Source organism: Lactuca serriola, chromosome 4 (assembly GCF_051521515.1).
Source record: "Lactuca serriola cultivar US96UC23 chromosome 4, Lser_US96UC23_V15, whole genome shotgun sequence".
NCBI classification, from domain to species: domain Eukaryota; kingdom Viridiplantae; phylum Streptophyta; class Magnoliopsida; order Asterales; family Asteraceae; genus Lactuca; species Lactuca serriola.
The window spans coordinates 74,153,818-74,168,448 of record NC_136411.1 but is presented as its reverse complement, the minus strand read 5'-3'; the positions used below and the strand labels follow the sequence as shown (position 1 = coordinate 74,168,448).

Below are 14,631 nucleotides of genomic sequence, written 5' to 3'. Positions count from 1 at the left end.
CTGATCAAGTGAGTGTATAGTCCCTTTTCAATACGCAATATTATGAAGTATTTAATATAAAATACGTGCTACGTGTATATATTTTGTGGTTATATGTGTGAATGTATATTCCCTCTCTTCTATCTCATAAATCTGATATATTCTCTATGAAATACGTGTTATGTGTGTATGCCTCATCTGTTATGTGGAACATGTATTGATTAAAGCATGCTATACAGGTTTTTAAACAATGTATAAAAATGTATATTTTTATCTACTAATATGTTGGGTAGAACATGGGTAGATAATTGGTGTGAAATAAACAGATGAGAGGCCTCGGTGTTATTGGTGTTATTCTAGTCATTCAGCAGAGTATGGATGACGACCACGGACTATTCTAGACTGTCTTGTGGAACACTAGCAGGCTCATTACCTGTAGGTGTTGTGAACGACGTGTTCACCGGTGTACTCTATCCCCCACATGGTTTCCTTTAGGACACTTATTGTTGAGGAAGCCCCTCTGCAGTAATGTCCGTCCCGATGAAAATCCTGAAATAAGTTCCTTATAATAGACGTTATTTTTAGGAACGTAAGGTGAGGATAACGGGAATGGGTAATCGGGTTTATTGTTGATTGTTGTAATTAAATATAATTATTGTGGGTTTGAAAACCCTATATGCTCACCAGGCTCCCAAGCCTGACCCACTCAGTTGATTTGTATTACAGGAAGTGGCGCAAGAGCTTAAGATGGGCGAATCATCAAGTTGTTTTGTTTACAAGTCTGTATATGTATATATTTGATGAACGACTTGTAATGTTATCGTTTATGCTTTATGATCTATATCGGAACATGACATCCCGACTTTTGATTATGAAATGAAATCATATTTCTATATGAAATGTTTTGATAAATATCTATTTTATCATGTTTTGTTTTTGGGAACAAATTCCGTATCTCTTTTAAAATCAAACGAATTTACTCTGAAAATGTTTAAAAGCATAAATGAAATTGGTCTTTTCTGGCCGAGATTTTGGGGATGTCACACATTATGTAGAAAATACGATAATAGATACATCTTTTTATCTATCTTAAATTTTATCATTCTGTACAACATATGATAATAGAGACAACTTTTTATCTTAAATAGTGAAAAAAATGTTTTGTATCATAAATATTACCATAATTATGTAGAACATATGATGATAGTGACGTCTTTTATAAGGTTAAAACTTTAAATTGTATTAAATTTATTTTTCAAACAATTATAATTTTATGTTTTGGTAACTTATTTATAATATTATTAGAAACAATTTGAAAAATCATGAGAGTTTCAAATGTATGTGCTGAAAGGAAAATGCTCCTTTATCGGTCCAAATTGATCAAACTCAAACCGATTCAACTCAATATACCAAACTACATAACGGTTTTTCAACTGAAACTTCGTTTAACCTAAAAAAATCTTGTTCAAAACCATTTTCGGGATTCTAAAACTTAAATGGATAGTTGCCAATAAAGACAATTTCACCGAAGAATACCCTCAACATCCTAAAAAGGTAGGCATAAGGAAGTTCTCATGGTTTGGTCTCTTTGAAACATTTCACAACGTTTCCTATTTATACAAGAGGAAACGTTCTCTTGTATAATCTCACCATCGATGTGGGATGGAGACATTGTAATAAAACATGCTTTCTTGTTAATAAAACATTATTCAACTTATTTAGTAAAACACCCTTTCTCTTGTTTACCCTTTCTTTATTGTTTAATAGTTCCATTTTTCTATAATATCGTAAGTTGCTATCCAAAAAAGTAAATTTTTATTGAATAACTTTTTGTTCAATTCTAAAATCATAAATGCAGTTTGGTACTTAATATAGAAAGTTTGTTTATATGTATTTTCAAGATTCAAAAGTACATTATAAAAAGAATTAATTTATAAAATATAATCTGCGTAAATATATTTCGTGCTTTTGATCAAATCGAATTTTCAAACAATTATAATTTTATGTTTAGGTAGATGTTTTTTTATATTTATATAACATTATGTAACTTTTTTAAAATACCATTAGAAACAATTTGAAAAATAATGGGAGTTTCAAATTTATGTAGTGAAAGGAAAATGCTTCTTTTATGGTCCAAATAGATTAAACTCGGACCGATTCAACTAAATATAGCAAACTACATATTTGTTTGTCTAGTGAAACTCGGTTTGTATATATTTCGTGCTTTTGAATCAAAGTGATTTTTCAAATAGTTATAATTTTAGGTTTAGGTAGATGTTTTTTATATTTATATAAAATTATGTAACTTATTTAAAATATTATTAGAAATAATTTGAAAAATATGGGAGTTTCAAATGTTTGTTATGAAAGGAAAATGATTCCTTTATCGGTCCAAATTGATCCAGCTCCGGTTCAACTCAATATACCCAACTACATAATTTTTTTTTCTAACTAAAACACGATTTAAACTTAAAAAAATTTGGTTTGAAACCATTTTTGGAATTCTAAAAGTTAACTGAACACTTGCCAATATAGACAATCTCACCAAATAATACTTTCGAAATCCTACAAAGGTAGGCATGAGGAAGTTCTCATGGTTTGGTCCCTTTGAAACATTTCACAACCTTTCCTATTTATAGAAGAGGAAACATTCACTTGTTTACTCTCACCATCGATGTGGGATGAAGACATTGTAATAAAACACCCTTTCTTTTATAGAACATTATTTAACTTATTTATAATATTATTGTAAAGAAATTGAAAAGTCATGAGAGTTTCAAATGCATGAGATTCAAGAGAAAATGTTAGCTTTATAAGTATGTATGATATATATATAGTGCCAGAAAATATTTATGAACAACAGATATTATATGGTCATAGGAATGATTCTGGACCAATTGATGAAAATAATGAATATATGTGATTTAGGGTGTATGCTATTAAAATGTGAAAGCGTGTAGAATGTAATTAAACTAATATCCTTATAAAAGTATTTTATTCAATTAAACTAGATTTACAAAAGGAATTTTCATATTTGAGGGGATAAATATTATCTTAGTTTCAAAAAAAAAAAAAAATTAAATTTAGAGAATAATTGATTCCCTTAATTCAAATATTCTTACAGAATATGTTTATGGGTATGGTGTGTTCTCTAAAATATGTTTATTAATATGAGATTTTTTCTTCTTAAATAAATTTATTTTCGGCAAAATGTAATACATAAAAGCATTCTTTAAACTAATAACATATCAAATAACTACATTCTAAGAACTAGGTTACATCAAAAGACTAACAAATCATCTAAAGAGTAACAATTTCTATTTACATTCTTGAAAAATAAGATACAATAAACAATTTTGAAGTAAAATACATGAACAAATATACATTCTGATGTAAATGCTTTCGTAAAACATAACGAAATTCTTGCACCATTAGTTAAAGAATAACACCATTCTTGAACTATCTTGTAAAAAGTATTACAATTAAGAATGTGATACAAAAAAACGTTCTTGAAGAATAACAATATTCTTAAAGAATAAATGTCTTGAGAATAACAAGATTTTATTCCATGTTCATCTTCATGCCTTGTTCATGATCTACAAAAAGAATAAGTGGCATTTCGTGAGAATGATCGCCATGAATTTGCAACATGATAAAGAATTTCCAAATACATTTCAAAAATAATAAAACTATACATTCTCCATGGAATTCTAAATTAAGAATAAAACTATAATTTGTTAAAAGAGTCCAACTATGCATTCTTATAAAAAGAATGGATTCAACCTCTTGAATTCTAAACTAGGCCATACAGAGATTCGAGTGGAATAACATGAAAAGGAAACATAGATGTGGTTGTATGGTAGGTAAAAACCAACATAACAGTGAAAGATTAGCATGCAAGGTGGAAGCAAAGCATAATTTAGGAAACTATTTTGACTAATAATAAAATACCTACAATATTCCTTTATAAGAGATAATTGAGAAAATTGAATTAACAACTCTCTAGTATACATGATTCGTGATTAAATACAACTATTTTTCGTAAATTATAAATAAAAGTAAGCAAATTGAGAACTAGGTTAGATTTTTTTATAACCTACTTTATGCAAAACAAGATTGATGAGGGACTATAAAATATAAAACACAGGGATTCGGCAGAACCAAAAAAAAATGTGATTAATTTCAATTTTTATAACCTGGTTACTTTATGCATGAAGAAGAGAAGAAGGCTAGAACCTTTGGCTTTCAATACAATAGTCCTTTTAGTAGTTGGTAGTCGGTAGAAACAAAGAATGAAGAAAAAGGGTTACTTCATGGGAGTAATATCATGGCATATGGCTATGAATAACCTTTATTAACATGTTATTCACACAAAAAACATAACAGAGTCAAAGAATATGGATGTTTTCTTGTAGGCGAAACCTCTGGTGATCCGACGGATGGTGGAGGACCAGTAGTGAACACGACCGATGACGGTTTTTTCAGACAGAGGGGAGAAACTTAGGGGTATTAGAGACAGAGGGGGAGAAATTAAGGTCAGCATCTTTTTGTATTCTGGTGGAAGCTTAGGGTTTTATATTATTAAAGTAGTTTGCCTAAATTAAAGAGACAGATGATTTAATTATTTAATTACAAAAATTGATTAATAGTGAAGATTACAAACTTACCTGTATATTTGTTTTTGAAATTGTTGGTCCATATTACTCCTTACATCAACACAATGTTTGTTAATCCACATATGAACCTCTCTCTCTCTCTCTCTCTCTATATATATATATATATATATATATATATATATATATATATATATATATATATATATATATATATATATATATATATAGGGTTGGTCCTGAGTTATCTAATGCCTGTGCGAACACAATAATGACCCCCTAAAAATAGATTTTTTATAAATGATATGACTTGAAGAGTAGAAGAAAAATATGACTCGAAGAGTAGAAATGATACAATTCATCACACAATTTCATAACCATCTAGTCATCCACCAAATGACTCTTAGTTTGTTGCACTTATCATGTTGTTTATTATATTTGTGGTTAGTTTGTGGTTTACACCAAAATCTCAAGACTCATGTTGTATTGGATAATTTGTGTTTTTATGGTTGAATTTGGAAAATGTTACGATTTGTGCTTGAACTTGGAGAACAAGATTTGATTGTTGTATTTTATTTTTAAACTGCATTTTTGGCATGAAAAATATGTTATTTTCAGGTTTTTTTTAATGTTTTCTCAAATGCTATATTGTTTTCGGACATAATACGGATGAAAAAACTTGTTAATAAAAATCTCAAACTTTTGTTGGAAAGGTGCCAGAAAACCTTACATAGAAAATCCTTCGGAAATTTTGACAAAAATATATGTTGAAATTCATCAGAAACTTTTCGTCGGAAGCAGATCCGCCATAATAGCGTCAAATTATTAAAATTGTTTTCCATCATAAATATCCGACAAAATAGTACGCTGGAAATGTGTTAGTAATTTCATTGTAAATATGTAGGAAATAGTTTCCTACACCCTTTTATTTCCTTGGATTTGATTTTTTTGGAAATGTTACCATCGATTAGGAATTCAGGTTTTTCATCTGAGAAAATAAGAGAGAAGGTAATCGGTTCTTGTTGTTTATTAGCATAAAAAACGTTTGCAAGAGGAGCTATATATACGATAAATTAAACAGAAAAACAAACTAGGCTAAAACATAGGGAACCAACTAGAAGATAAACATAAAACATAACCGATAAGTATCTATTTATCCAAGACTCCCCTTCAAGTTGGAATGTGGAGATTTCAAACACGCAACTTGTTAAGAAGAAATTTGAGTTTTTGAGTCCTTAAGCCTTTTGTAAGAAGATCTGTAATATACTTATTAGAAGCAATGTGACATGGTTGTATCTACTGAGAATCCACCCTTTCTCTAACAAAATAACAATCCATATCCACATGCTTCCTCCTTTCATGCAAGACGAGATTATTAGCAATGTTACGTGCAGCGTGATTTTCACAATACTGAGGAGTTGGTTCATGTAAAGTCTCACCTAAATCCATTAATAGCCAACGAACCCATAAGACTTTACTAAGAAGACATGTCATAGACCTATACTTTTCCTCCTCCGAATAACGAGACACAACTGTTTCTTTGTTTTCGATGAAATAGGAGCATACCCTAGTAACAAAAGATATTCGGTCCTAGATTTCCTGGTAAAAGGACATTCTAACCAATTAGAGTCACAAAATGCCTTAAGAGTGCAACCTGTTGGGTGTTAAAAAAACAAGTTAAGAACTTTAGACAAATATCAAAAAACAAACTTCGGTGAACTCACAAAACATCTGAAAAACGTAAATCAAAAGAACACGATATTTAACGTGGTTCGGTCAAGGTGACCTACATCCACGGGCTAACGAGAGAGAGAGAGAGAGAGAGAGAGAGAGGATTGTATTAAATTTCTAGAGCTATTACAAGCACTCTCAATTGTATCTCACTTAAAGCTATCACAAAAATCTAGCAATTTACAATGATCGGGGTATGAGTCTATTTATACTTGAGGGATTAGACCTAAAGCCCTAATGGGCCAAGCCTATTGGCCCATAGGCCAATGAACATATTCTACCATGAAACATCTTCTGGAATATTCTTACATGGCATACAACCCACGAGGATCAGCAACACACATGATGGACCACCTTAACCATAGTGGAGCATCATGATGCACAGGTGGCACATCATGAACACTAATGGTCTAACATCAGTCATGGTGGCACAAAATGGTGTAAACCTTGAGAATTACCAACTTATGAGCATCTTTGAATGATCTTAAGCATCGTATAGAACTTCATAGCATACTTGGCTCATCAAGGACCAAGATGGTCCATCTTGTGCCATCATGGTGGAACATGAATATGGATGGCACAAGTGACTTCAAGTGTGGCACAAGAACATCAAGACTGGATGTCCTATCTTCATGACTTCATGGTGTAAGAGTATCCTTCTTGGACCATCGCTTTAAGATATGGTGCAACAAGATCCCCTATTGATCCATATCACTCCCAAGTGCTCCAAACCTCTTCCAGGTGCTCCAAACCCCCTTCTACATCATCTGTTCCTTTAGCACTTGATTTGTTCCTTTGTCGGACGATCCATTCCTTTCTCAGATGATCCATTCCTTTGTCACATGCTCCATGAACACTAAGTGCTCCATTATGATCTAAGTGTTCCATGTTGGACAAGACTTCACTAGCCCCCATTATCAGATCTGAAACACTTGATTTTCAAGTTGGTTTCATTTTCCACAATTGTTTTCCATTTATTGAAAGCACTGAAAATTCATACTTCTATTTCAAGAAATAGACCCAGACTTTCCTACTGCAATCATTGATGAAAGTAACATAATATCAGGATCCTTCCACTGAAGCAAATGAAGTGGGACCATAAACATCTAAATGAACAAGCCCTAATTTCCATGTCTTGGGTGGATGTCCTATCTTCGTGAAAGTAACTTTCTTCTGTTTTCCAAGAACATATGGCTCACATAAATCTACTGTCACGTTCTATAGATATGGAATTCTTCCTTTGGAGGCAAGCCTCGTCATTCCTATTTCACTCATATGTCCAAGTCCTTGGTGCCATAGAGTGGATGTCCCAACTTTTTCAACAGCATGCGCCTCATCATCAGAAAGGTCCACCATGTAAAGTGTACCTGCTTTTGACTTCTACCAATCACTAATTTCCCTTTGTTACCTTCCACTGATGATCACCAAAATTGACATGGTGACCTTCATCATCAAGTTGCCCCACTGATAGCGACATTCTTTTCAAGTTTGGAATGAGCTTGACATTATTCAAATTCCACTTCGTGCCCTAGGTAATCTTGAGGAACACATCCCCAACACCTGTAATATCAAGGCTCTTGTTGTCTACTAGTCTGACTTTCCCCTGGTACTTCTTGAAATTCTGGATTATATCTTTGGAATGACTAGCATGGAACAACACACCAGAATCCATGATCCAGGATTCAATTGATTTTTCATCTGCACAAATAAGAGCATCTCCTTCAGAGTATAATGAAATGTTCATTTCATTCTTGCCTTTGTATGCAAGAGGCTTCGAGCATTGAATCCTAAAATGGTCCTTTTCTTTGTAGTTCCAACATGAGACGTCCTTCCTATTTTTCAATACACCTATCTTCCTCGACTTTGATCTTCCTCTACTCCCACTCCCTCTGTTGGACTTCCTTCCTCTTTCCTCAATACTAAAAAGATATTTAGAGGAATCTCCAGCACTTCGTCTGCACACATCCTCACTAAGGATTAAGTCGCGTATGCTTTCAAATGTCAGCTTGGCACCTCCAGCTGAGCTGTTGACTGCTTTCACTTTTCCTGACCAACTTTCTGGTAATGATGATATTAGTAGCAGTACATGGACTTCATCTTCAAATTTACTCTTCTTAACTGATGTCAACCTTGATAGGATTGAATTAAATTCATTGACATGATCAGTCACTGTGCCATGTTCCTTCATCTTCAGATTTACCAATTGTCGAATCACGTGAACCTTATTCATTGTTGAAGGTTTCTCATACATGTTAGATAGCGCTTTAATCAACCCATAAGTAGTCTTCTCATTGACAATATATTAATCAACTTTCTTTGACAATGATAAACACACCACACCAAGTGCCTTCCGATCAAACAACTCCCAATCCTCCTACTTCATAAGGAACAACTAATCTTCTGACAAAGGTTCATCTAAATTCTTTTTTAGAGGTAGTCTTCAATTTGCATCTTCTAGAAACCAAAATATTTTCCATTAAACTTGTCAATCTTAACTCTCCTGTCTTCAACCATACCTATGATACCAGTTTGTTGGGTGTCAACAAAACAAGTTAAGCACTTCAGACAAATATCAAAAAACAAACTACGGTGAACTCACAAAACTTCTGTAAAATGTAAATCAAAAGAACATGATATTTAACGTGGTTCAGTCAAGGAGACCTACGTGCATGAGCTAACGAGATAGATAGATAGATAGATAGATAGATAGATAGATAGACAAATATATAGAGATAGAGATAGAGAGAGGGAGAGAGAGAGAGATGATTTTATTAACTTTCTGGAACAATTACATGCACTCAAAATTGTATCTCACTTTGAGCTCTCACATAAATCTAGCAATTTACAATGATGCGGGTATGAGCCTATTTATACTTGAGGGATCAAACCTAAAACCCTAATGGGCCAAGCCCATTGGCTCATAAGCCCATGGATGGTGACAACCAATCATACTCCACCACGCATCATCTTATGGAACATTATTCCATGTTATACAACCCGTGAGCATTAACAACACACATGACATACCACCTTGACCACAGTGCAACATCATGATGCACAGGTGGCACATAACTAACACTAATAGTCCAACATCCATCATGGTGGCACAAAATGTTGTAAATCTTGAGCAATACCAACTTTTGAGCGTCTTCGAATGATGATGAGCATCATAGAGGACTTCATAGCATACTTGGCTCATCAAGTACCAAGATGGTCCATCTTGTGTCATCATGGCGCAACAAGAATATGGATGGCACAAGTGGCTTCACGTATGGCACAAGAACATCAAGATTGGAGCAACAATGCCACCATGGCGCAACAGGGACATGCACGGCGAAAAAAGGCCATGCATGGCACAAGAGCTACCTCATGGCGCAAGAGGAGTACTCCATGGCGCAAAAGGGATCCTCATGGCGCAAGAGGAACCCCTCATGGTGCAAGGGGGAGCATGATGGAGCAAGAAGGAATACCATGGTGCAAGAGCATCCTTTTTGGCCCATCCCTTTAACATATGGCGCAAAAAGATCCCGCTGTCGCTCCATATCACTCCCAACCGCTCCAAACCTATTCCTAGTGCTCCAAATCCCTTTGATCCATTCCTTTGTTAGACGGTCCATTGCTTTCTCGGATGATCTGTTCCTTTGTCACATGTTCCATGAACCTTAAGTTAGCTGTTGTGATCTAAGTGGTCCATGTTGGACAATACTTCATACCCTAACACAACCTCCTTCACGTGGGAGTAAAACTCCTTGTCCTAAGGGAGTCTTTAGGTAATGTAGTATGGACAACACTCATGTGGGATTGGATTGGATCTACAACAAAATGACTCAATACATCTACTGTACAGGCAATGTCTAGTCTTGTAGCTTGCAAGTAAAACAATCTTCCCACGATACGCCGATAACTACTAACATCGACCCGAGGTCCATCTTTATCTTTGTCCAATTTCATATTTTGTTCAATTGGAAATGAATTAGGCCGACATCCTTATAAACTACAATATGTAAGATATCCAATGTATATTTTCTTTGACTTAAAACTAAGCCTTTAGTGGTTCTGGTTACATCAACTCCAAGGAAGTATTTGAGATTGCCGAGATCCTTTATGCTAAACCTTTTAGCAAGCTCTTCTTTTGTGTCTTGTATTTTTTGTTTGTCATCTCCCACAATAATCACATCATCGACACAAATGAGAGGAGCTACAAAGCTATCCTTTCTATGTCATATGAAAGGAGAATGATTCACCTTGGAAGAATAAAAATCAAGTTCAAGTAGGTTATTGGTGAATTTTAGTACCAAGTTCAAGTAGGTTACAAACTTTCATTCCTCCTTCTTTGGAAAAACATTGAGGAAGTTTTAGGTAAACTTCCTCATCATGATCTCCATATAGAAAGGGGTTATATACATCCAGTTAGTGAATTGTCCAGTTGATCTTTATAGCAACAACCAAGAGGGTTCGAACCATGAATAACTTGGAAACCAGAGAAAAGGTATCATGATAATCTACCACTTCCAACTGGGAAAAACCCTTGGCGAAAAGACAAGCCTTGTATCATTCAACTTCTCCATTTGGTTTATACTTCACTTTGTAGACCCATTTACAGTCGATAACATGTTTTCTTTTGGTTAATATTGAACAATCCATGTCCCATTCTCTTCCAGAGCACACATTTCTCTTTTAATTGCTTCTTTCCACCGTTCATCATTTATGGCTTGATGGAAGTGTTTTGGCTCATCGTTGTAATTGATGGTCAGTAAAAAGGCTTTGTGAGTATTTAAAAATTTTGTATAAGAAACATAATTTGTTAAAGAATGTACCATTACAGAGATTTGATTTGGAGGGCTATGTGAAGGGTCTATCGAAGGAGGGAGTTGGATGACAAAATCTTGGAAGTGAGTTAGTTGAGTTCTATTTCATTATGATCGTAGTTGTTTGGGATTAGAACCACTTTCATGTTCTTGTGCTTGCCTATCTTCAAGGTATGGTTCATGAGTGAGGCTATTAACAGTTGGACTGTTAACAGTGGGTGTTTGCTCGCGATGATCCTTAATCCCATTAACTCTTATGTCACTCTCATGTGAGTCTTCATAATCAGTGACTGTGTTAAAAAATCAAAAGATTCTTGTCGGTGATGATCGTTATCCATTTTGTGGAATGGGAAGATATTTTCGCAAAAACGAACATCTATAGAGACAATCATTCTTTTGCTTTCAATGTCATAAATTTTTTAGCCATTCGTTCCCGTTGTGTATCCTAGGAATATTCCAGGCCTTCCTTTCATCTCAACTTTGTCCCCTCTGGTCTCATTGTTTGTGTAATAAGAAAAAGGATCCAAAAACTTTCATTATTTCGTAATCAGTTGTTCGTTTTAAAAGGACTTCGTAAAGTGCTTTGTTATCGAGCACCTTAGACGGTAGACGATTTATAATGTATGCAGTCGTTGACACTTATTCACCCCAGAATCGCTTAGGAAGATTGGTTTCAAATCTTAAGGCATGAGCTGTTTCAAGAAGATGCCTATGTTTTCGTTCAACCACCCCATTTTGTTGTGGGGTGTGGGGGCAAATAGTCTCAAGAAGGATCCCTTGTTCATTGTAGAACTTGAGCATCTCATTTGAAGTGAACTTACTACCATTGTCACATCTAATCTTTTTAACATATCTTCCAAATTGATTCTTGATAAGTTTGTTAAAATTTATCAAGTGTTTACTTGCTTCATGCTTGAAATTTAGAAGAAATACCATACAATCTTTGATAATAGTTAAAAAATAACTAGCTCTAGAAAATGAAGGAATGCGATATTTTCCCCATATGTCACAATGAAATAAATCAAAACAATCTTTGCTTTTAATTTCCTTACTAGTAAAAGGAAGCATGGTGTGTTTGGCTTTGGAACAAGAATCACAGAACTTATTAAAAGAAAAACTATTAAGAGAAACAGTTTTGGTGACCTTTTCATTGGATGCGTGACCAAGCCTTTTATGTCATTATCTCTAGTCGTCATCATGGCTTTCCTTTCTTTCCCAATTACTCCCATCCGATATAGACCCTTTATGTACTTACCGGCACCAATCAAGCTCCTCGTGTAAAGCTTCAGCATGACACAAAACTCAGGAAAAAAAATTACGGTACATTGAAGATATTTTCATAATTGACTCATAGATAAAATATTGCAAGTGAACTTGGGTATGTGTAAGACTCCCTTTAGTTTTGATCCACTAGGCAAGATATATTCTCGTTTACCCTCGATCGGAATAATTTCTCCATTGGGGATAAGTACAAGGCGTTCACAGTGATTTTTAGTTCTGCTTTCAAGGATATTGATAGCATGGGTGATATGTTCAGTGGATCCGAAGTCCACCACCCAATCATTATAACAATTCGTTTTACCTGTCATTTAAGTTGCCAGTTTTGCGTGTTCTTTATTTATACCTCCTTTTTCTTCAAAATGCTTCAGGAAGGTTTCATATTGAGTGGCAGTTAAACCTGAAATTGGACTGGTTTCAATGCACACCGCCTTCGGTTTGGATTCTTGTTTCTTCCAGTTTCCTGACCAACATTCCAGATACCCTATTCTTTTGAAACAACCTTCTCGAGAGTGTCCATTTTTTCCACAGAAACTAAAGTGCTCCAGGGCGTCACCAATTTTGACTTCCATTTGGCAATGCTTGTCACGACGTTGACTGGGGTTGTTGTTTTCCCGTTTCATGGAGTATTAGTCTTGAAATTAGCCGCTTCCATGGAAGGTTTTTTTTCAACAGATATGCCCTTTGTCTTTGTCTTCTGCAACGAGATGGTAAGCATTCCCTATACTAGGAATCGGGTTTGTTGGAAGGATTTGAGTTTTGATAACAACAAATTTGTTATCAAGGCCCATGAGGAACTCGTATAATCTCTCTTTGTCCATGAGTTGGCTGAGGCTTTTCCCTATATCACATTTACAGCCGTCACACGTGCTTTTGTGTGTAGGAAGCACAACTTGCATCTCATCCTAGATTCCCACGACTTTGGTGTAATACGCCGACACAGAGGCTCCATTATGATGATTTGTTGTGAGTGTTTTCTTTAACTCGTAAGCCCTAGGGGCGCTTTCTTTTCCAAACCTTTCAAGAAGGCCTGACCAGATCTTGGAGGCGGTGTTAGCGTACTTCACGCTAATTATGATGTCTTTCTCCATCACTGTTGTGAGCCAACCCTTCACCATGGCGTCACATCGCATCCATGTAGTGTAATCTTCTGACGTCTTCTCATGTTTTGGAATAGACCCGTCAATGAACCCTACCTTGTCCTTGGCGAAGAGAAAGTTGATCATCTCTTGAGACCAATCTATGTACTTGTTGTCAGTAAGGGTATCATTTGCACGAATCTGCTTTGGATAGTCAGATGCATGGATATAGAGTGGTGAGTTGGAATTCAGTCCACATCCATTTTTCTTTGAAGGATCATCATCATCCTCGGTCATGATGGTTGCAGGGTTTGAGGGTGATTAGGGTTTATATTGTGACCTGATACCACTGGCGGATCTACATTGGATCCCGGGGTATCCCGGGATGCCCCACAAAAAAATTTTAGTATTATAAATTTTTCCGAGAAGTTTTGTTTATTTTGTGTTCCTTAATATAAATGTGTTTTGCGAAAAAATAACAAAAGCTCTAGTTGGTTTTGTTGGTTATGACGACATGGTGTTTTTCCGGAGGTTAGAAGTTCGAATCTTCGGCTTGACACATGTTAATTTTTTTTGTTTGTCAGTTTCTATCCTATATCCCTTCAACTTCTTTCTTATTTCTTATAATTCTAAAATTGTCCCACATCGGCCATAAAATGAAAATAGCCCTATACATCTGTTATATAAGCAACACAAGATTCTAAATTCTCAACAAGTTAAACCTTTGAATGAGTTTGGGTTTAAACCCGAAATTGAGTTTGGAAAACTGAAAACCGAGAAACCGAACCCATTGGTTCGGGATACCCCTTTACGTTGACCCTGGCGCCGCCACTAGCCTGATACCATGAGAAAATCAGAGAGAAGGTAGTTGATTCTTGTTGTTTATTAGCATAAAAAAAAACGTTTACAAGAGAAGTTATATATACAATAGCTTAAACAGAAAAACAAACAAGGCTAAAACATAGAAACCTACTAGAAGATAAAGATAAAACATAACCAATAAGTATCTATATCCAAAATTCTTATTTTTTATTTGCATTTCTTATTTGATTTGCATACAAAGAATTGCAAACCACTTTCTTATGCAATCATGTTCTCAATGCTAATTAAAGTTGAACTAAGCCACTAATATCGTATATATGG

General features: G+C 34.8%; 1 protein-coding gene across 1 annotated transcript; it reads right to left on the bottom strand.

Moving 5' to 3' along the window:
- Positions 1-13,314: 13,314 nt before the first annotated feature.
- On the bottom strand, positions 13,315-13,785 carry LOC145098515 (uncharacterized). The gene has a single exon (XM_079036147.1). The coding sequence runs from the start codon at positions 13,783-13,785 to the stop codon at positions 13,315-13,317; it is 471 nt and encodes a 156-aa protein (XP_078892273.1).
- Between the last annotated feature and the right edge of the window lie 846 nt (positions 13,786-14,631).

Coding starts and splice junctions, on each gene's coding strand:
- LOC145098515 (XM_079036147.1), bottom strand. CDS start 13,785: ATGACCGAGGATGATGATGATCCTTCAAAGAAAAATGGATGTGGACTG.